Here is a 23,040-nt window from a genome sequence, read left to right as displayed (position 1 = left end):
TCCGATTTCTTATGGTCCGTTTGTGAAGGATGTAGCTTCTCTACACTCTTCACACCATACAATATTGTCGGGGTCAGATTTAGATGAGGGTAAGGTTGTTTTGGGAGGATGTATGGTGTAGGGATTGCCTCTTAAGGAAGCATTTCCAGAATTGTATAATATTAGTTGGGCAAGGGAGTTTTCTGTGTCAAAGGTGATGTGTTTCTCTAATGGGAGGCTTCATTGGTACATTCGGTTCCTTCGTCCACCACAAGATTGGGAGTCAGAATCATTTGATCTTTTTTGGGTTATGCTTTATTTCACGAATGTGCGAGGTGTTGATGATGACAAACTTTGTTGGAAACCAACAATGAAGAAAGGTTTTGAGGTTCGAGGCTTCTATCACTCTTTATCTCCTCCTTCTGTCATTGATTTTCCTTGGAAAATGGTGTGGCAATCAAAAGTTCCTCCTAGAGTAGCGTTCTTTTCTTGGACTGCTGCCTTAGGTAGGATCTTAACTACGGATAATCTTTGGAAGAGACATATTGCAGTGGTAGAGTGGTGCTTTATGTGTAAAAGGTGTGAAAAATCGGTGGAGCATCTTATTCTTCATTATCCTATAGCATATGAGTTGTGGTCTATGGTTTTTTGTTTGTTTGGTATACATTGGGTTATGCTGTATAAAGTTAGTGAGGTGTTAGCTTCTTGGCAAGGGAAGTTTGGTAGATATCGAAATATAGGTTTATGGAGGTTTGTGCCGCATTGTTTGCTTTGGTGCTTATGGGGGGAGCAGAATGCTAGATGCTTTGAGGATTGTGAACGGTTTATTCTTGACATTAAGTTTTTCTTTTTCCGTACTCTCCTTGAGTGGAGTTTAGTTTTGCCTTCCTATTCTTGCTTCTTTCTTTCCGATCTTATAGATCATTGTAATATGGGTTTTTGATTTATGCCACTGTAGTACACTTCCAATGTGCTTGGTTAATTTTTTTAATAAAATTTTTTGCGTTACTTATCAAAAAAAAAAGGAATGGTAGAGGCAAATGTAAATGATAAAAGTAGAAGCAGTAAAAAATGGCATGTCAATTAAGAAAGTTATAGAGAGTATGATCTTGGATAGGCTAGAATGGCCCAAAAAAATACACGTGGCCAACCTTGATTAATACATTAAGAATCCATAACTACTCAAAGTTTTAAAACTGTGGCTTCTTCTTGTTGTTGTTGATATTCCCCCAAACAAATCACCACTGTTACTTGTTAAACCAAATTTTCTTTTTTTTTTACTTTCCTCAACTTGGAATCTTGGCACAACCATTGTTCTTCTCTAAAATCCTACTAGGAATCTTGAAGGTTGGAATTGGGGACTGGCGGGTGATAGACAGAAGTAAGCCTAACATGTCTTTGCCAATCCAATGGTACAAAGATGGAAGGAGTCACAAAAGGCCAATACTTGAACCCTTTGTTGGAGCTGAAATTACATATATGTTTACCATTGCAATGTTATACGAGAAAATATAGCAGTTTGGGACCTTGAAGGTGAAGGAGGAAGATAGGCCACGATTCTTCAATGGCATCACCTTATTTGGCTTCAATTAGGTAATGCAAGATCAGTTATAAATATGTTAGTTAATTAGAACAGGAGATTTTGGAAGCAATATAGTGTTTCAGTTTTTAAGAATTGTTCTATTAAGCTTATGTAGAGTCTCTAGTTTGGAGGAGCGGAGCTATCACACATTGGAGCATATTTAGCTATCTATGCACACACTAAAGCTACTCTTTTTTAGACCATTTTTCAGCTAAATGTCTATCTCACCTAGCCCCTATTCATCTATTTCATTTTCAGATTTTTTATAGGTTCATGGTCTTTCATGGGTTGTGCCCTTTTGAGTAATATTAAGAGATAATTTCTAGTTGACAACATCCCATAGCTGGTCATAAAGACACCTCTTTTCATTTGTTTGTGTGTGTATGAGAAGTAAAGAACAATGATGCAAAATACTACAATGAAACCATCCCAGGAGTTTGAAGATTTAAAAAAATTATAACCTTCTTCACTACAGCAGATAACTTAGTGTATATATTTACATGAGAGGATGAAGGTATGAAACTATGGATTATCTACATTAAGCCATGAGAATGATATACAATATGCACACATATCTAAAATAGGAATAGGCCTTTTATGGCCAGAAATGGAAAATTTACCAACAAAAAAAGCCATGCAGACAATAGAAAGCAAGAAGAACTTCTGAGAGAGATATAATACCCCTGATGAAGATAACATTGCTAGGAGATAGATGACGCCCAATATTGGTTTCACAATCCACCAGAAACATAGGATCAAGTTGCAAAATATGTAACGATAGTTGGAAGACTTTGAGAACAGTAAGATAGATGTCTACATATTTGTAAAAACAAGACAAAGAAAACTTTTATAAGCTAATATTTAACAAAATTTAAAATATAAATAAATAAAATGTACCCAACAGCTAGAAGTTAGAAAATCTTACCCAAACTGCAAACTGAGAACATTTGAAAAACCACTCATGATGAACAATGAAGTCTCCATGAAGTGCTTTAATTAAAATTAAAACCACGTCCAGAAAAGACAAGCATGCTCCAAAGGCAGGAAGGAAATGCAAGAACAACCTTTCTAGCATGTTTATCTGAGTAATCTTCCATAGGCATCAGATCAGTATACCAAAAAAACACTTAAAATGAAATTAAAAGAAAAAATACACAAACATAATGTGGCCCCCCAACTTCCAACTATAAATTAGAATCAACTAAAAAAACAAAAGGATAAATGCTGCACAACTCACGAAGAAACTTGATAGTTAATATATACTTCAGCATAGGTCACATATTGACATATTGGCATATTGCAAACAAACCCCTTTAAGATACTAAGACGAGACAATAGCCAAAAATACTACAAAGACTAGGTAGTAGAAGCAACAAGGCCCTAGTTAAGACATATACAGCTTCTTAGAATGCACAATAGTATAAATTTTTTTTTTTTTTTTAAACAAGGGTATCCAAACCTCTTTGAGTATCTAACTATTCTCTTGGTCATGTGCAATCACCCCATCCTACACACACCGGGTTATTACAGAGAGGAATCTCATGAGGGTGGCTCCAAGATGCTGACAAGAGGTTTCAAACCTAGGATCTCATGAATATCATGAAACCTTAGGAACGACTAAGCCAACCCCTTAGGGTTACATAATAGTATATAATATAATAAGTTTCTTCTAGAGTAAATAAAAGTATATTGAATAAGTTTTATTTTATGCATTTTTATACTAGTTACATCAAACTCATTAATTGTATGCTTCTAACAAGTAAAACAATCAATAAACAAAAACATTAATTCTAAGATTAAGATAGAATTTAGCAATATGACACTAAAATTTGAGAAAAGTAGCTAGAAGATGACAAAATTGTTAAGGGAGGAAAGAGATGGAAATTATAAATAAATAAATAAAATTTAAATTTAAAAATTTAAAAAAAAAAAAGACGATATCACGGATCAAAAGAAGATGGGAAAACGTTTTGTGCCTTTTCTTCATGGTCAAGTTGAACCCGTACCCTTAAATGCTAAAACTAATAGATCAACTTGTCAAGTTCGAAATGAGATTTCTTGTTCATCAATTTTATACAAGACTAATTTTTCAAGATAAGAGAAAAAGATGGAATCATATTCTAAAGTGCTTATTCTTAAAAGCATAAAGGGGGAGATATTTAGCTAGTACTTTAAAGGTAAATATGATTCGAATTGATCAACTTATCAATATTTACATGCCTTAAAAAAAAAAAAAATGTGTGTCAATATGAATGCAAATTCCTAGGGAAGAAAAGATTAACTAGGACAAATAGAATAACTGTTTCTAGTCTCTCTTATCTTGTGTGTGTATGTGAGAGCGTTTATGCAAAGAAATTCCCAATAAAAACTTAACAAAGTAACCAATGAGATCTCAACCAAAGTAGTAAAATCGAGAGAATATAACCGGTGTGACAATCATTGAACTTTCCATATTTCTTTCCTTTCACTTACATTCTCAACACAACTAATCAGAGCCTAAATGAGATAAAGGAACAAAAAAAATAATAAAAAAACTAGGAAACTTCAATTCAACATAGCTTATGGTTTTGTTTGCGATCTAAGCAACCAAAAATGTAACTTAGAACCTACCCTCCGGCTTCTTGGGGGACTCCTGTGAGTAATTCCAATTATAGAAATCATAACAAGACTTATGGCATTCACCCCGAAACCTAAAACCGTATAAATCATTAAGGAAAAGAAATTTTAAATCCGCTGAAACAATAACTGGGTGTTTCTGTATTAGAAAAAAAAAAAAATCAACTAAACAATAATGACTAAACCAATGAAATAGCTGTAAGAAGGATATATGTTGTTGAAACACTCGGATAATCGATTTCCATCCCATACCTGAAAATTAAAAAGCAAAATTCCAAGATTAAATGATCAGAATCAAAATCAATCTCTTATATTTACAATTCAAAATTTCAATTAATTTTTTTATGCAAAATGCTTAAGCCAACAAAATTGATTTAGCATCAGTGGTGCTCAAATTTCACAGACTGAATTTAAAAATCAAAACTCTGAAGAAGTAGAACTCCATCCCCAAGTTCTTTAAGCAATAAAAGACAAAAAACCAGGAAATTTAACAAAATGAATTAAAAGAAAAGAAAGTTTTTTCTGCGTTTGTTTCAGCTTTTTTTAAATGCTTCTTTTTGACGTAGCTTAATTATAGGGAAGTGTGACGGTCTATTGATTTCCCGAAAACCAAACTAAGCAGAGCAAAAGGGACGAAGAGGAGAAAAGAAAGAGTGTGTACGAAATTCCAAATCACGAAAGAGAATGGATGATGAGAACTGAGAAATTAGACAGAGAAAGAAAAAGCATACGGATGGAGAATTAGGGCAAATTAGATTCATGAAGAAGTCGTCCATGGTGACCGAATGATGATTAATGAGGCTTCTCCAAACTCAGAGACCGAGTGAGAAAGAGAGAGAGAGAGAGAGCGCTACTGACTGTCTGACTGCCTTCCTTTGCCTCAAATATTCCACGTCTTCTTCTCTTTCGTGATTGTTTGGATAAAAATTATGCACCTGATTGATACCGCTGAAAACTGAAAACTGAAAATACCGTAACAAAATAAATTTTAATTGGGTAAATAGTATTATGGGACTCACTTTTAATTAAAAAATTACTAAAAAGTATGTGAGTAGTGCATGCACAGTGACTGCATAGTAATTTATCCCCTTGAGATGAGACGTGTAGCAGGACGAAAAAAAAAAAAAAAAAGAGAAAAACGCCGAACGCTGGACGTGTTTAGCGCAATCCAAACCAAGCCTATAGCGTCTACGTTTTGTGTGGGACGTGTTTTAAGGCAAAATTTGCGAAACAGTACCATTCTAGAATTTTAGGAGGGTCGCATACGTTCAAAGTTAATTTGTTAGTTTGACTCTTTTTGAAAGTCGATTTTACCAAACTCGACTTTCTATTGAAAAATAGTTCTGACGTGGATTAAAAAAAAAAAGAGGAAAAAGCCACGTAGAACTACTAAAAGTCGAGTATAATATACTCTACTTCCATGTTGTACCCTTCAGTTCATGGGGTAAAACAGCAATCCGATCATTGAATTCTGATTAACAGAGCCTTCAGTCTTCTCTCTCTCTGGTGTCTCTCTCTTTCTACGCCGTTCTTCTCTCTCTCTCTCTGTCTCTCTCTCTCTCTCCGGTGTCTTTCTCTTCCTACGCCATCTCCGTCCATCATCAACCAGCAGGTTTGTTCTCTCTCTCTCTCATGTGATTTCTTTCTCTTTATTATTGGTTGAAATGGGTTTTGATTTGCTTTTTAGGTTTAGTGATTTGGAGATTTGGGTTTAGTTTTTATTTGTTTTTGTGTTTTTGTTTACTGTGCTATTTCAATTTTACTGTGCATTTGCAGAATTTGGTGCATTTGTTTATCATGCTAGATCTTAACATATTGATAAAATCATGTGAAATGATGGTTGTTCACAAAATGTCATGCTTGTAATCATGTTTAATTTTTTTTATCTTGTTAGATCTTTGATCCATGATAAATCATTCTTAAAGCATGTTTTTCCTTTAAGTGTGTTTCTATGTATATATGCATGCTAATTGTTGTTCATCTTGTCACTCTTGTAAAACACTCCTTTCCAAAACACAAGCACAGCACACCCAACAACGACAAAACATAATAACTAACACATACAAAGTTCAATGAAGCAATTAAAGACATCCAAGAAGTAAGAACTAAGAGACAAGTGTGGCTTAGAATAAACTTACCTAGAGCTTTGTTTCTGTGTTTCATTCATAGGGAAAAAGGCAATGAATAATGAGAATAGAATGTGACCATAGGCACAGAGCCATTGGAAAATATTATTTATGTATATATTTTTAATTTTTTTGGAATTTTTCTATAGGTACAACATAAACTGAAGGGTTTTTGGGTAATTGCAGGGTCAATGATATATATTTTAAAAAATAAAAAAAAAGAAAGAGGAACTATTGTGATTTGGTTAGGGCATGAAATTATTGGGTAGTCCCTCCCAGACAAACCAAAGCTAACACCATTAGGTTCCGTCCTAGACCAATATTCAAAATTTACCAAAATTCTTCTATATTTTAACAAAATTAAATAAATTGATCATGCTTAAATTTATATTACTCAGCTCATTTATAACCAAACCAAAAAGATAAAGTACTAAGAGTTCTATGAAGGTCCAAAACATAAACTCTCTAATTGGGGAGATCAAATCTGGCTTGAGGATGACTTCTATGATACTTGGCTACCTTCTTCAAGTATCACAGAATTTTAGATCAGACTCTTTCACCAAATGAAGACATGCTTTGCAGAAACTGTATATGTTGAAACTGCATTTGCAGAAATTGGTGCATTTGCAGAACCTGCATTTGCAGAAACTGGTGCTGCATTTGCTGAATTGGCAAAACTTGGTGCTGCAGTTGTGGAATTGGCAGAACTTAGTGAAGTTGAAGAATTTGCTGCCTTGAATGATTCAATATATTTTCCACACCACTTGACTAACTCAAATCCTGTCATAAACTACTTGCCATTTCTTTTCTCATTCTGCCTAGTCCACAAAGCCCAAGCAATGGTCACAGCTAACGAGAGTACTTCCTCACCACTTTTCTGAACATGCACCAGGAACCACTTTTCTGAGCAACTAAGTAGGTAGCTGAAGCACATAAGCAGCTCCAAAACACATGACCTGAGTACTTGATATTTGATTTTTGTGATAATGTTAAATGGGTATCATGTAGTTGACACAAATTGCTGGTATTTAAGGCTTTCCCTAGCTAATTTTTTTGTGAGGAGGGGGGGAATCTGAAAATTTTCCATAAATCCTACTAAGCTAATAACAAACTAAAGATTGTTGGAAACAATACCTATCTCCATAACAACCTAGATATGGTGTAAGTCTCTCTCTATTCAATGTCACTAACCAATATTACACATTACACAAACCTATTATTTATAGCTGATATAACACAAAAACTTTTTGCAGCATGACGATAGATCCTGGACCCATTGATCGTAGTGTATTGACAAAACAAGTTAAACATCGATCTGAGTTATTGTGGAACCCTGGGGGACAGGTGATTGCATGAGTTTTCTTGTACTATGCATTCATGTCACAACTCTAATTAGCCATAAATACTAAATATTTGCATAAGATTTTTATCTATTGTTATAATATTTGCAGGATCCTCCTAGCACATTGGATTGTCGAAGTCGCCATGAAGAATTGATAGTTTAAGATCCTATGGTAGATGATTGTGTCCTTGCCATTATGAGGTTGCTTGGTCTAGAGGGTCTGCCCTTGGTCCTATCCATACAGCTTAACCATGCACTGATCACTGCATTTGTAGAGCGATGGCGCCCAAAGACCCATACATTCCACCTACCACATGGTGAGATGACGATCACATTGCAAGATGTGGAAGGTAATCATGGGGTTGCCCATCGAGAGTGAGGCAATGGTTGGGCCCACTAAAAGAACTTGGGAAGACATGTGTGCTAAAATGCTTGGAATTCAAATTCCAAATGGCCCTCAAACTGTGCTAAAAGGTCAAAGGATTCTGATACCCGCACTTGTCGAAAGAATCAAACAACCACTGCCTCCGGATGCCAATGAGCTTCAAGTTCATCAGTATGCTCGCTACTATATACTAGCCCTACTAGGGGATATGGTATTTCTTGACAAGTTCGGAGATAGGGTCCATCTCATGTGGTTAGAGTTCATGCAGAACCTTCGTAATCCACCTAAGTATAGTTGGAGTAGTACAGCCTTATCATGGTTGTATAGATAGTTGTGTAATGCAACCGACAAGAAGGCAAAGCAGATTGGCGGACTATTGATTCTGGTCCAATTGTGGATATATGTCAGGTTCCCATATATGTCCCCATAGATGGTGCCCCAACCCGAGGGTGTTTATGGTCCACCACTACCACCAATTCCTCTTGCTATGAAGTAAGTATATATTGCATAATTAGTGTGCTATCATGTATTATGCCACATTTTTATATGTAAACGGCTAATGACCATGTGATGTTGGCTACTTGTAGGTGGGTAGGGGCAATGTGTACAAAGAATGCTCCCACGCACGTGCTTTCTGCATATCGCAATCAAATTGCCACGACACGGCTCGACCAGGTATAATACTTGTATTTATACGTCCATAACATCTTATGTCCTTCAAAAAGTTTTTCATTGCCCACTATTGTGCTACTTGTTATGCAAATTATGGAAAATTATCTGAATGTAGTTGCTTTACTTGGTGGCTTTTGTAGGTTAAGTGGGAGCCATATGGAAATGACTTGAGCCACCTTCCTCCTAGTTTTCGCATCTAAGGAAGTAACATGTGGAGGTCGACCATTCCACTTATCTATTTTTGGCTTGTAAAGTTCCACCTACCCAATCGTGTCCTACGGTTGTTTGAGCTAAAGCAGGAACAACCCACAGATGCTAATACCAATCGCAATTTGCACAAAATAGATGCGAGGGGCAAGGTAGAGAAAAATTGGTCGGTGGAACATGCAGTCCATATTCAGAAGTGGAATGATTGTGATGAGTACGTTTGTAATGCACCTAGGATGGAGAAGGTGATGTCACGACATTTCATAGTTTATAGTATTCTCATGAAAGTCATCTCTCCCAATCATCTCTCCCAATCATCTCTTTATACTCATCTCTACCATGATCAACATTATCTTCGTCTTCATCTTTCCCCCTTAGAGATTGAATATATTCTTGCTGATAACTAAATCCACAAGTCTCCATTAGAGTTGGTGTCTCTTGACATGGTACTGTATAACCCCCAACTATAGTGCATGGGGTAAGAGTCGGATGACTATCTGCATGTAATGATTGGAATTCTTCCCCGCCACCACCCTCCAAAGTTGTTTGTTGCAAATCTTTACCGCCAACTTCTATACGAGGCTCCACACTTAAATACAACTCAGTAGCTTTTAATTGGGGCGTAGAGTTTATCCTGTCAAACATAATTTTAACATGCTTGTCTCCTTTTATTTCAATAGGCGTGAAGACAATACGGTCACTGAACACTGTATGAGGAGCACGATATGTAATTTTTATGTCATGCAACCGACGGTCCAAATCCAGCTCTTTCATAATTTTCTTTTTCAACTTCTTCAAATTGATCTCCTGCCGTTTTTTAGCTGAATAATCTCTAACTTTTTACCAGGCCCTTCATATGTCACTCCATAAGTCACATCACTGCAGGGCTCCCTACCATAATATAGATATAAATCAATTGAACTCATTACAAGCCTATAAGTCAAATAAGTTTACTAAAAGTTAGTGACAAATAACACATTTATTCGATATGAACTACAAAATATTGCCTCAAGGCAAATATAAAGATAACATTGTATAGTCCACCAAACAACTATAAACAAATTTTTAAACTCAAACAAATTTGTACATGGTCGCTAACCTTCAAAAATTAATACATTACACCTTACAACTAACAAACCATTACATATTACAACACATTACAAATAAATAACATGTTACCCATTCATTCGCATTATACATAACAACACATAACAATGTAAAACCCATTACATATTTCAAATAACAACCCATTACAAAGCACAAATAACAAATGCCAAAAACAATAATAATAATAATAATAATAATAATAATAATAATAATAATGATAATGATAATGATAATGATAATGATAATGATAATGATAATGATAATGATAATGATAATGATAATGATAATGATAATGAAAATGATAATGACAATGATAATGATAATGATAATAAATTATCATTACAAACAGCACATCATCAATAATATATATATATATATATATATATATATATATATATATATATATATATATATCTGTAAGGACACAATTCAAATTCCCAAACTATGACTGGAGGGAGATGGGCTTGAAAGGCCTTTCTTTACAATAAATTTGTAGAGGATGGGTTTGTAATCTAGATTTCAAGGATGGTTTAGACAATAAGGGAAAGAACGGGCTTTGGGCCCAATGGGGCAAATTAAAGAGTTGTTTGCAAAAAGTAAGACTGAGAATTCCTCCTCGGACGAAATTCGAGGATAGTTTATAATAGTATTTCCTTAAGTTTGGATACAAATATTGATTATCATATACTATTGGCTCTTTTTCTTCCTGAAAAAGCCTCCTTCCTTCCTCGTATGTCTTCCCTCCTATTTATACTCCTTTCCTTCTCTTCATCATCTTCCACTTCATGGTTGCAATCCTGATCCCGGATACTTGTCCCATCCATTCTTCCCTAAAGCCCGCTGGGGTTAGGGACCAAGTTCCAAGTTTCATCCTCAGGTCTCATCCTTCCATCTATGCAGTCAGCATATCAATTACAGAGCTTTTAATGTATGGGCGGTGGTAGCAGCTTTACTTTAGATATTCCACCGCTCTTTCTATTGTCCTCCACGTGTACTGTGTATTCCCATAGTCATAGGATTCTTTATAACATAACCCGGGGACACTAAACTTCTCTTCCTATGTCCTCGGCTTATAAATCCGAGGACAAATCTACTCCTCGGACGTATTTGGACATTTAGATACTCCAAGATCATTTTGATGTCTTCGGATTTGGGTTTCTAGCCCAAAAGACTTCGTTGGGCTATCCTTCATAAATTACTGGGCCCAATACCCCTACAATAGCCCCTCGAGATTCTTTATTTTTTCACCTCGGGAGGAAAATAAGATCTCGACTTAAAAGACCTTTTTACCCTGCAGAATCTTGGCAATATTGCTGACGAAAATAACTTCTGAATTACCCATCGCGTGTTCCCGATGCTTCGGTATGCGAAACGCCCCCAAATTAATTATTGGCGCCTCTATGTCTCCCACGTTTCAATGATGTGACACATATCCAACGGTTGAGAGCGATTCCTGTGTTGAGGCGGGAATTCGCCCGCTTCAAAACTCCTTCCGATATATAAGTACTAACTTCCTTCAAAATTCTCCACACTACAGTAACCTTATAACGTACCTGCCACACTTGCCATCTTCCCGTACCTTCTCTTTTTATCAAATACCCTGTCCGAGGTGATCGTGCCTTCTTCTTTTTTAAAGTAAGTTCTTCAATACTCTCTCCCCTCCTTATCAGCTCTTTGTTTCTTTTGTTTCTTTCCTTCCCCATCTTTTTCTTTTTTCTTTGTATCTTTCATCATCGGCGTAGTTCTTTTTAGTTTTCTTCACACCCCCCCTTTTCAAAGATGGGTAGATTTGCGTCCCTGGTGGATTCAAATGAAAAAATAGAGCAGCTCAAGGTTATGTACAAAATTCCCTCGGACGTATCTATTAGGTACTGTAACGAGGAGGAATATTATGTAAAAAGAAAAACGGGGGAAGTTGTAATTCCGATGATTGCGTTCATCGAAGGGGGAATGAAAATCCCCATGGGAACCGTGACTAGGGACTATCTTAGGGCTTTTAGACTAGCTCCCACCCAGTGCGCCCCAAATGTCTTTAGGATCCTAGGTTCCGTAGATGCTTTAAATGAGAAGATGGACCTAGGGCTCACTCACCACGATGTGAACTGGGTTTATAACCTCTATTACCTAAGCAAAAAAGATGAATATTACCTAAAAGCTAGATACCCAGAAGTTAGGCTAATTCAATGTCTGCCTGAATCTAATAAGGGCATAAAAAACGACTTCCTGATTGTATCAGGAAATTGGCACGACGGCCTCCCCTGTCCGACAAGGGAAGGGACTCCAGGTGAAGTTTTTTGGCTTCTACATAGAACCCTCAAAACCATTGTACTATTAAATACATACTATTATTTTTTGTCTTTTTACTTGTTCTTACCCTCCTCTATTTGGATAACTCTACAGATCCACACGCAGCAGATCGTCACCCTAATCTGGTCGATTTCGGACGGTTGGACAGGATCCTTCAAGCCGAGGTATTCGTGCATACAGACGGCCAACTCCGAGCGGCTCATCTGATCCTCGGCTACAATCCGATATCAAAAGCCTTTCAAGCGCCGAAGTGCGTGATCAAAGCCCACGACCCTCGCCTTCCTCGGATTAGCGTTGCCGTTGAAGGTTTTCTGCTACCGGAGGGGACTCCTATTCCTCAAGGCATTTTGGTCACCCAACCAATTCAACCCCAACAACTTGTTCCAGTTGGGATTCCCATAGTCCCTTTCCCCACACAATCAATCCCAGGTGAAGCTGCGTCTTCCCATACTACCGTAAAGGAAGAAGAAGAAGTAGTTGAGGTACCTGATTCCGAGGACGAGTTTGAAGTTTTTAATCAACCTCACTCCCCTGAAGATTCAACTCCCATCCTCGGCACCTCCACACAAGTCTCGCAGGCTACTACTCAAGAACCTGACAATATGGGCATTCAACGTAAGATTAAGCCCAGCCTAAAAGATGTCCTCGAGGGCGCTGACAAAGGCCCTAGAGTCCAAGAACCTCCTAAAGAGGTGAGCCCTCGGACTCAAGAAAAGGGTGCTGACAAAGGCCCTGAAACTAGGCTCCCTCCTCCTCCCCCTCCTTCCCAGACCCAACGCACTAACACAGCTGACCTTAAAAGGAAAAGGGATCAGTCAAAAGGAAAAGAAGTGGTAGAGGCAGGGAAGGGCTCTCTTCCCAAGGAGCCCGAGATTGAAAGGGGTAGTAAGCAGGCCCGGGCTGTGCAGACCAGGTCGAAAAAGAGGATCGAACAACAGATGGTCATGCGCGCCCCTTTGTGGCTTCCTAATATGTCCATGGATGACCAGGCTATCACCTTGGATGCATCCATCAGAAATTCCGATGAGGGGACAGCTGCATGCGTCGCAGATGCATTGGAGCAGGCGCTTTTGCTCCCTAAGGACATGGGTGAACTTAGAATAAAAAGGGACCATAACGTTTTCATGATTTTGAAGAAGGAGCTTGCAATGGTAAGTTTTGTTCTCTAAACTTTTGCTATATTTTGTTGTTTTTTACATGTATGTATAAGTCTTGTATCTTCGTTCTCAGGCCGTTCAATCTGCCCATAGGGCAGAAGAGATTGCCATCAACTCCTACAAATCCCTGAAGGCCGAGGAGTCAAGGCATGAAACCGCCCAGAAGATTTCGGACCTTCAGAAGAAGAAGTTGCAGGAGGTCTCAGCCAAGTTGGTTAAGGCAGAGAGTGAGAAGGCAGGTTTAGAGGCTGACTTAAAAACGACAACTAAACAGGCTGAGGACCAGAGATTAATGCTCCGCCAAGCCAACGACAACCTCTCTGCAGCACGGAGGCTAATTGAGGACCTCAAGAAAGACTTGATCGAGTCTGAGAGGATCAAAGAGGAGGCCATTAAGGGCAAAGAGGAAGCCCTTGAGGAGAAGGAAAGAGCTGAAAAAGCAAAGGAAGAGGCCGAGATCTCAAGGGACCGAGCTGAACAGGAAGGTTACGATATAGGTGTGAAGGAGATAACGGAAACCTTCAAGGCTCAGGTTCCCGAGGTGTGTAGGCACTACTGCCTTCAAGTGTGGAATGAGGCACTTTCCCAAGCTGGGGTTGAAGCCTCTTCCACTCTTTGGAAAGCAGAAAATGTCTACTATCCTTCTGCAATTCGAGCTTCTACCATTCCTGAAACTGCCCAAGAAGCTGCCCAGGGATCATCTGAGGATAAGGGAGGTGATTTGGCTGAAGACTTAACTCTTCCTGAAGATGCTTTTAAACAAGTTGATCCAGCACAAGAAAAGGCACTTGAAGACGTACAGCCCTCAAGTGACCTTCAGGAATCTTCAAATGATGAGTTGGGTGATCAAGCTAATCCAATAACTTTGATAGATGATCCCAAAGGCAAAGGAATTGCCGTTGAGTCCTCGGTTCAGCTTCCATCTCCTCAAGACCCCAAAGGCCCTCTGAAGATTAAGCTGAAACAGTGACTGCTTCTCCATAGTTTTTGCTTGTTGCCTTTCTCTTTTTTTTATTTTTTTATTTTATTTCTACGTGTAATTTCTAAGTGTAATTGCAAAAGTACTATTGGAATCTAATATAAGCACGAATGTTGTTTTCCTTGTTTAGATGATTCTTACTTTTTTGCTTTGTTTTGATCATATTACTCCAAAAGTACCATCTTTTTGCTCTTTACTAAAGTTAATAGCCATAACCTGAATTGAAATTGATACTCCAGGAATGTTTAATATGCCAGGAACTGCATTAAGTGATGCATTTAAGTAATTGATTCTTCATTTTGGATCTCTAGTTGAACTATGTAAAAATAAGGCATATGGTCTTTAGGTATGCAAAGATTTGATGTTTTGACAAAAAGAAAAGAAATGTTAATTCTTCCCAAGTAAATGATCCGAGGACCAGGCCTAACTTAGGTTCTGTTTAACACTTGGTAAAGAATATCAATTTAGACGAGGTATGTGGTTTGAGGATCCAGGCATACCAAGCTTCAGCTTGATACTTAGACGAACAAATTGAAATGTTAATTTTCCCAAAGTAGATGATCCGAGGACCAGACGTAACTTAGGTTCTGTTTAACACTTAGTAAAGAATATCAATTTAGACGAGGTATGTGGTCCGAGGATCCAGGCATACCAAGCTTCAGCTTGATACTTAGACGAACAAATTGAAATGTTAATTTTTCCAAAGTAGATGATCCGAGGACCAGACGTAACTTAGGTTCTGTTTAACACTTAGTAAAGAATATCAATTTAGACGAGGTATGTGGTCCGAGGATCCAGGCATACCAAGCTTCAGCTTGATACTTAGACGAACAAATTGAAATGTTAATTTTCCCAAAGTAGATGATCCGAGGATCAGACGTAACTTAGGTTCTGTTTAACACTTAGTAAAGAATATCAATTTAGACGAGGTATGTGGTCCGAGGATCCAGGCATACCAAGCTTCAGTTTGATATTTAGACGAACAAACTGAAATGTTAATTTTCCCAAAGTAGATGATCCGAGGACCAGACGTAACTTAGGTTCTGTTTAACACTTAGTAAAGAATATCAATTTAGACGAGGTATGTGGTCCGAGGATCCGGGCATACCAAGCTTCAGCTTGATACTTAGACGAACAAATTGAAATGTTAATTTTCCCAAAGTAGATGATCCGAGGACCAGACGTAACTTAGGTTCTGTTTAACACTTAGTAAAGAATATCAATTTAGACGAGGTATGTGGTTCGAGGATCCAGGCATACCAAGCTTCAGCTTGATACTTAGACGAACAAATTGAAATGTTAATTTTCCCAAAGTAGATGATCCGAGGACCAGACGTAACTTAGGTTCTGTTTAACACTTAGTAAAGAATATCAATTTAGACGAGGTATGTGGTCCGAGGATCCAGGCATACCAAGCTTCAACTTGATACTTAGACGAACGAAGATAATGAACGTAATGTAGTTTACAACAAAAAATGGCCGAAGTGCCTTTTATTTAGTAATAGTACCTTCGTAGATTATTTACATTCCAGGGACGTTGTACAACACGTTCGTCCAAATCTTCCAGATTGTAGGCCCCTATTCCTGCGACCGAAGTAATACGATAAGGTCCTTCCCAGTTGGGCCCCAATTTTCCCCACGCAGGATTCTTCGTCGTGCCCAAAACTTTCCTTAATACTAAGTCACCAGGTCCAAGAGGTCGAAGTTTCACATGAGAATCATACCCCTGCTTGAGCTTATGTTGATAATAAGCTAGTTGAACCATGGCGTTTTCTCGTCGTTCCTCAACTAAGTCTAAGTTTCTCATTAATAGATCATCATTGCTATCTGGAATGAAGGAGCTTTTCTTTAGGGTTGAGAACCCAGTTTCTAAGGGTATTACTGCCTCAGCTCCATAAGTCATGGCGAAGGGTGTTTCACCTGTGGATCTTCGTGGTGTAGTTCGATACGTCCACAAGACATGTGGCAGTTCTTCCACCCACCTCCCCTTGGCGTCACCCAACCTCTTTTTGAGTCTGCTCACTATTACTTTGTTGACAACCTCGGCTTGCCCATTTCCTTGGGGATAAGCCGGAGTGGAATATCTATTCGTGATGCCCAGATCACAGCAGTATTTCCGAAAGGCTTTGCTATCAAATTGTAAACCATTATCTGAAATGAGAGTATGAGGGATGCCGAACCTGGTAACGATATTCTTCCATACAAACTTTTTTGCTTCCATGTCTCTGATATTTGATAATGGCTTGGCTTCAACCCATTTGGTGAAATAATCTGTTCCCACGAGGAGCCACCGTCTGTTTCCTGTTGCTTTGGGGAAGGGTCCAACAATGTCCAAGCCCCATTGAGCAAAAGGCCAAGGGCTAGATAGAGGATTCAGGACTCCCCCTGGTTGATGTATATTTGGAGCGAATCTTTGACATTGGTCACACTTCTTCGCATAATCTTGCGCCTCCCTCTGCATATTTGGCCACCAATAGCCCTGAGTAAGGGCTCTGTGAGCCAAAGACCTTCCCCCTGTGTGACTTCCGCAAATCCCTTCGTGTAACTCTTCCAAAAGTAGCTCCGTTGCCTCGGGGTGCATACATAACAAATATGGTCCCGAAAAGGAACGTTTGTACAATTTCTGGTCCTCGGATAACCAGAAACGAGTGGCTTTCCTGCGAACTTTATCTGCTTCAGCTTTTTCTCTAGGCAGGATGTCATTTCTGAGAAATGTTACTATTTGATCCATCCAACTAGGCCCTATCCTAATTTGAAGAATTTGAGTGGAGTTACCATCCGTCCCAGTGGGTTTCAACAGATCTTCAATAAGGATAACTCGTGGTAGACTTTGTGCCGAGGACGTTGCGAGCGTGGCTAATGAGTCGGCATGGGTATTGCCACATCTGGATACATGTAATAGTAAAAAAGACTCAAATTTAGATTGCATATACCTGACCTGGGTTAGGTATTCTCGCATTCTGGAATCCCTTGCTTCTAGCTTCCCTTCTACTTGGCCTACCACCAATAGTGAATCTGAGAACATTTGCACCGTCTTTCCTCCCATTTTATGAACCATGTTCATCCCTGCGAGGACGGCCTCATACTCTGCTTCGTTGTTGGTGGCCGAGAATCCTAATCTCAAAGATTTCTCAAAAGTAATTCCCTCTGATTTGCTGCTCCATCAACATGGACTTTCCATAATGGAGGCCCTTCGCACGAAATCATGCCTACTGACTTTTTACCCATGCCTTTTTGATAGTCTTCTAACGAAGGCTCAGCAAATTCCGCCACAAGGTCCGCGATGACCTGTCCCTTTATAGAGGTGCGAGGCATATATTTGATATCGTAAGCTCCTAGGACAGTTCCCCATTTGGCAATTCTTCCCATATAATCTGCACTTCGCAAAATCGATTTAAGAGGGAGTTGTGTAAGAACAACAACCGTATGAGACTGGAAGTAATGGGGAAGTCTTCATGTAGCATGTACCACCGAAAAGATAGCTTTCTCCAGTGGCAAATAACTCAGCTCGGCCTCATGCAGAGATTTGCTTACATAATAAACCGGTCTCTGGATATTATTGTCATCTCGGATAAGAACCAAACTAACTGCATGGTTAGCCACTGCAATATATGCAAACTGAATTTCATCAACTTCTGGTCGAGACATAACTGGTGGTCACGAGAGATATTCTTTAAGCTGTTGGAAAGCCACCGCGCACTCCTCGGTCCATTCAAAACCCTTCCATTTATTCAATAATTGAAAGAAAGGTCTGCATCTGTCCGCGGACCGAGATATAAATCGGTTGAGAGCAGCAGTCATACCTGTTAGCCTCTGCACTTCCTTAGGATTCCGAGGTGGGTGTAAGCTATTTATTGCCTTAACCTGAGCAGGATTCACTTCAATTCCCCGGTGAGTCACCATATATCCTAGAAACTTGCCCGATCCCACACCAAAAGAGCATTTAGAGGCATTGAGCCGCAATTTATACTCTCTTAGCTTTTGAAAAGTGTTGCTCAGATCTTCCAGATGTGCAGAAACTTCTTTACTCTTTACCACCATATCGTCCACGTATACCTCAATAGTTTTTCCTAGCTGTGCCTCAAACATTCTCGTCATCATCCTTTGGTAGGTAGCCCCTGCGTTTTTCAAACCAAAGGGCATTACCTTATAATGATAATTTCTCGTAGGAGTGACAAATGCAGTCTTCTCCTGGTCCTCAACGGCCAAAGGTATCTGGTGATAACCTTGGAAAGCATCAAGAAAACTCATCCGAGGATGTCCAATAGTAGCGTTAACCAATTGATCAATCCGAGGCATTGGGAATGAGTCTTTCGGGCAAGCCTTGTTTAAATCTATGAAGTCTACACAAACTCTCCACTTCCCATTCTTCTTTTTCACCACCACCGTATGGGCTAACCATTCAGGATAAAACACTTCTTTGATAGCACCTGCCTTTTTGAGTTTGAGTACTTCCTCTTTTACGGCTTCGGAATGTTCTTTGGAGGACCTCCGAGGTGGTTGCCTCCTTAGTATTACAGTTGGATTGACCTTTAAATGATGACATATGAAGCTCAGATCAACCCCAGGGGCCTCATACGCATTCCAAGCAAATACATCCATATTTTTCCTTAAAAATAAAATCAGCTCCGTCTTCTCTTCCTGTGGCAATTGAACTCCAACCTGAAAAAACTTCTCAGGGTCATTGTCTATGAGAATTTTCTCCAATTCTTCACATACCGCTTCATCTATCTTAGCTACGGCAAGAGACTTTGATTGCTATGCTTCTCCGTTAGCCGAGGCCGAGGAATCTGGCTCTGGTCGACGCTGAATTGCAGCCGTGACACACTGTCGAGCCACAGATTGACTCCCAAGTAACTCCACCACCTGGTCTCCAGAATAAAATTTAACTTTGACATACAAGGTTGAGGAAACAGCCCCTAACGCATGCAGCCAAGGTCTCGCTACAATAGCCGTATAGGGAGAATAAGCATCGACCACGATGAAATCTACGTCTACCACCTCCGGACCTGATTGCACAGGCAGTCTAATTTGTCCCTTCAGAACGACAGCTCTCCCTTCGAAGCTTATCAAGGGTGAGTCATATGCCATAAGATCTTCAACTCTTAAATTCAAGCCTCTAAATAGGTCAGGGTACATAATATCTGCGCCACTGCCTTGATCAACCATTACCCTCTTTACATCATAATTCCCTATTCTGAGGGTTACCACTAAGGCATCATCATGAGGCTGGATGGTCCCCATCTTGTCCTCTTTAGAGAAACTTAGGACTGGCAGGATGCCTGCCTTAATCCTCTTCGGCTGATCCCGTGACTCTTCGGCCAATGTTCGAGCCACTGACATTACCCTGAAAGGAGCTGAGCCAGTCCTTCCAGGTGCTGCAAAAATGACATTGATAGTACCTAGAGGAGGTCTCGACGAAGGGCCGTCGTGGTTTGCTACTCCTGATTGGTTTCCTCGCCCATTAGGTTGGTACAGGAACTGCTTCAGCTTTCCCTCCTTAACCAATTGTTCCAAATGATTCCACAAAGTGCGACAATCCTCGGTGGTATGACCCCTCTCCTGGTGATAATGGCAATGGAGATTTTGGTTGCGTCTCAAAGGGTCCCCTGCCATTTTATTTGGCCATTTGAAAAAAGGCTCATGCCTTATTTTCTCCAATACCGCCGCACCGGCTCCCTGAAGACGGTGTTGACCACTTGTGGGGGTATGTGACCAGCCTGCCTGGAAAAATCCCATGCAGGCCTATTGTTGTTGTATCTGTCCGACCTGAAATCCCTCCTTTCTTGTGGGATAACCTTCGCCTTGCCTTTTCCCTGCTGCTGATCTTCCTCAACCCTTTTGTACTCGTTGATGCGATCCATCAGTCGACGTACGCTTCTGACAGGTTTCTTCGTTAAGGACTTCCTCAAGTCATGCTCTGTTAGTAGGCCGACCTTGAAGGTCCTTATTGCCACATCATCGAAGTCTCCGTCAATCTCGTTGAACATTTCCCAATACCTGTCCGAATACGTTTTCAGGGTTTCCCCTTCCCTCATAGTCATGGATAATAAAGAATCCAATGGACGAGGAACTCTACTGCACGTGATAAAGCGAGAACCAAATGCTCTAGTAAGCTCTTTGAAAGAATCAATGGAGCCTGCCCTTAAGCCGTCAAACCATCTCATGGCCACGGGCCCCAGGCTAGAAGGAACGATCTTGCATATCAAAGTTTCATTCCTGGAATGCACTGCCATTCTCTGGCTGAAATGGCTTACGTGCTCTACAGGATCCGTCCGACCATTGTAAATAGTGAAGGCCGGTTGTGTGAAGCGCCGAGGTAACCTCCCTTCCTCCAATCTGCGCGTGAAGGGTGACCTGGAGATTTGGTGTAATGCTCTTCCCATTGCGTCATTTCCTAAGCCCCTAGAGGGGTAGTCTCTGCCACGCCTCCCATGCAGATTGTCTTCTTCGGAAGAGAAATATTCACCTGGGGGAGTCCTAGATCTCTGCCCGTAATTGTCATCCTCGGATCCTTCCGAAGAGGGGTCAGAGACCGGAGGAGTTCCCCTTCGCCTTTCGTGACGCAATCTCCTTTTTAGGCCGTCAATCTCCTTCTGCATGGCCCTGGCATTTCTTTCATAAGGAACTCTGCTTCCTCCTTGCGAATGACTTGCACTTCTGATGGTGTGTGTAGTATGTACACTTCCTTCTCAGTTCTCTCCGTGATCAGGATGCAAGGAGTGATCCTCATGCTGGGAGCCCACGGACTCCGCGCTGCGTTGTGGTCCTGATCCTACCATGATGTCCTAAACTTCCTTAAAGACTAAATTCCCACAGACGGCGCCAATTGTAAGGACACAATTTAAATTCCCAAACTATGACTAGAGGGAGATGGGCTTGAAAGGCCTTTCTTTACAATAAATTTGTAGAGGATGGGTTTGTAATCTAGATTTCAAGGATGGTTTAGACAATAAGGGAAAGAACGGGCTTTGGGCCCAATGGGGCAAATTAAAGAGTTGTTTGCAAAAAGTAAGACTGAGAATTCCTCCTCGGACGAAATTCGAGGATAGTTTATAATAGTATTTCCTTAAGTTTGGATACAAATATTGATTATCATATACTATTGGCTCTTTTTCTTCCTGAAAAAGCCTCATTCCTTCCTCGTATTTCTTCCCTCCTATTTATACTCCTTTCCTTCTCTTCATCATCTTCCACTTCATGGTTGCAATCCTGATTCCGGATACTTGTCCCATCCATTCTTCCCTAAAGCCCGCTGGGGTTAGGGACCAAGTTCCAAGTTTCATCCTCAGGCCCCATCCTTCCATCTATGCAGTCAGCATATCAATTACAGAGCTTTTAATGTATGGGCGGTGGTAGCAGCTTTACTTTAGATATTCCACCGCTCTTTCTATTGTCCTCCACGTGTACTGTGTATTCCCATAGTCATAGGATTCTTTATAACATAACCCGGGGACACTAAACTTCCCTTCCTATGTCCTCGGCTTATAAATCCGAGGACAAATCTACTCCTCAGACGTATTTGGACATTTAGATACTCCAAGATCATTTTGATGTCTTTGGATTTGGGTTTCTAGCCCAAAAGACTTCGTTGGACCATCCTTCATAAATTACTGGGCCCAATACCCCTACAATATCTATCAAATGAAAAAGTGAGTAATTTATTAAAAAATAATTGAAGAAGGTTTGAATACTAACCATGTCTAACCAAAAAATAAATAAATAAATAAAAAGGTTTGAATAATTTACCTACAAATTGAAGAAGAAGAAAAGCTTTTTAATTGGTAGAATGATCAATGTGTGGTGAAAGGGAGAATTTGGGCGTGGCAGAGAGCTGGGAGAAGTGAGATGAAATTAGTCTGAGGGCTTAAGAGATGATAGTGATAATATCTGAGACAGTTGAGGTGATTGTAAAATTAATTGGAACTCGAGTTTATCAAACTCGAGTTCCATTTAAATTTTTTTTTACCGTGCTCGCATAACTAACTTAGGTGGGGTAGGTGGTGTTTGAGTAGCTTAGAAGTCGAGTATAGTATACTCGACTTTTAGTGAAATTCGAGTATACCATACTCGATTTTACATGGTAGATATGGTTTTACGCAAGCTTGAAGTCGAGTTCAGTGTACTTGACTTTTAATGGAAGTCGAGTTTACTGAACTCGACTTCCATGTGGTGTTTTTTTTTTTTTTTTCCTTTTTTTAATCCACGTCAGACTTATATATTGGGTGGGAGTGGACTGAAGTTGCCCGAAAGTCGAGTTTGGTAAAATCGACTTCCAAAAAGAGTCCAACTAACTAAATAACTTTGAACGCATGCCACCCTCCTAAATATTTTCTGGAATGGTACTGTTTGGCAAATTTTGCCCGCGTTTCAGCCTCTGTCTTTTCTTTTCTTTTTTCTTTTTTTCTACACGCGTTTCAGCTGGGGACAAAAATTACTGTTCACAATTACTATTTACATACTGTTTATATACTGTTCACATACTGTTCATATACTGTTCACGCACTTTTCAACCACTTTTCATTAAAAATGGGTCTCACTAAACTATTCACACATTTAAAAATTATTTTGCTACAGTATT

At 39.6% G+C, this 23,040-nt stretch overlaps 1 protein-coding gene across 2 annotated transcripts in view; it reads right to left on the bottom strand.

The window, feature by feature from the left end:
• The window catches only part of LOC142635959 (ABC transporter C family member 13), a 72,745-nt gene extending 67,658 nt beyond the window's left edge, over positions 1-5,087 (bottom strand). Inside the window, exons 1-5 of one of the 2 annotated variants that reach the window (XM_075810008.1) lie at positions 4,909-5,087; positions 4,389-4,429; positions 4,172-4,259; positions 2,487-2,642; positions 2,243-2,374 (exon numbers count right to left, since the gene is read on the bottom strand). In XM_075810008.1, coding sequence (XP_075666123.1) covers positions 2,243-2,374; positions 2,487-2,642; positions 4,172-4,259; positions 4,389-4,429; positions 4,909-4,953 — 462 coding nt within the window. In that variant the 5' untranslated portion in view covers positions 4,954-5,087. Of the gene's footprint in view, positions 1-2,242; positions 2,375-2,486; positions 2,652-4,171; positions 4,260-4,388; positions 4,430-4,908 lie in introns of both variants that reach the window. The other variant, XM_075810007.1, reaches the window with a different exon arrangement.
• Between the last annotated feature and the right edge of the window lie 17,953 nt (positions 5,088-23,040).

Source organism: Castanea sativa, chromosome 5 (assembly GCF_040712315.1).
Source record: "Castanea sativa cultivar Marrone di Chiusa Pesio chromosome 5, ASM4071231v1".
Classification (NCBI taxonomy): Eukaryota; Viridiplantae; Streptophyta; class Magnoliopsida; order Fagales; family Fagaceae; genus Castanea; species Castanea sativa.
Note: the sequence above shows the minus strand (reverse complement) of the source record. Positions and strands in the feature narration are given on the sequence as shown.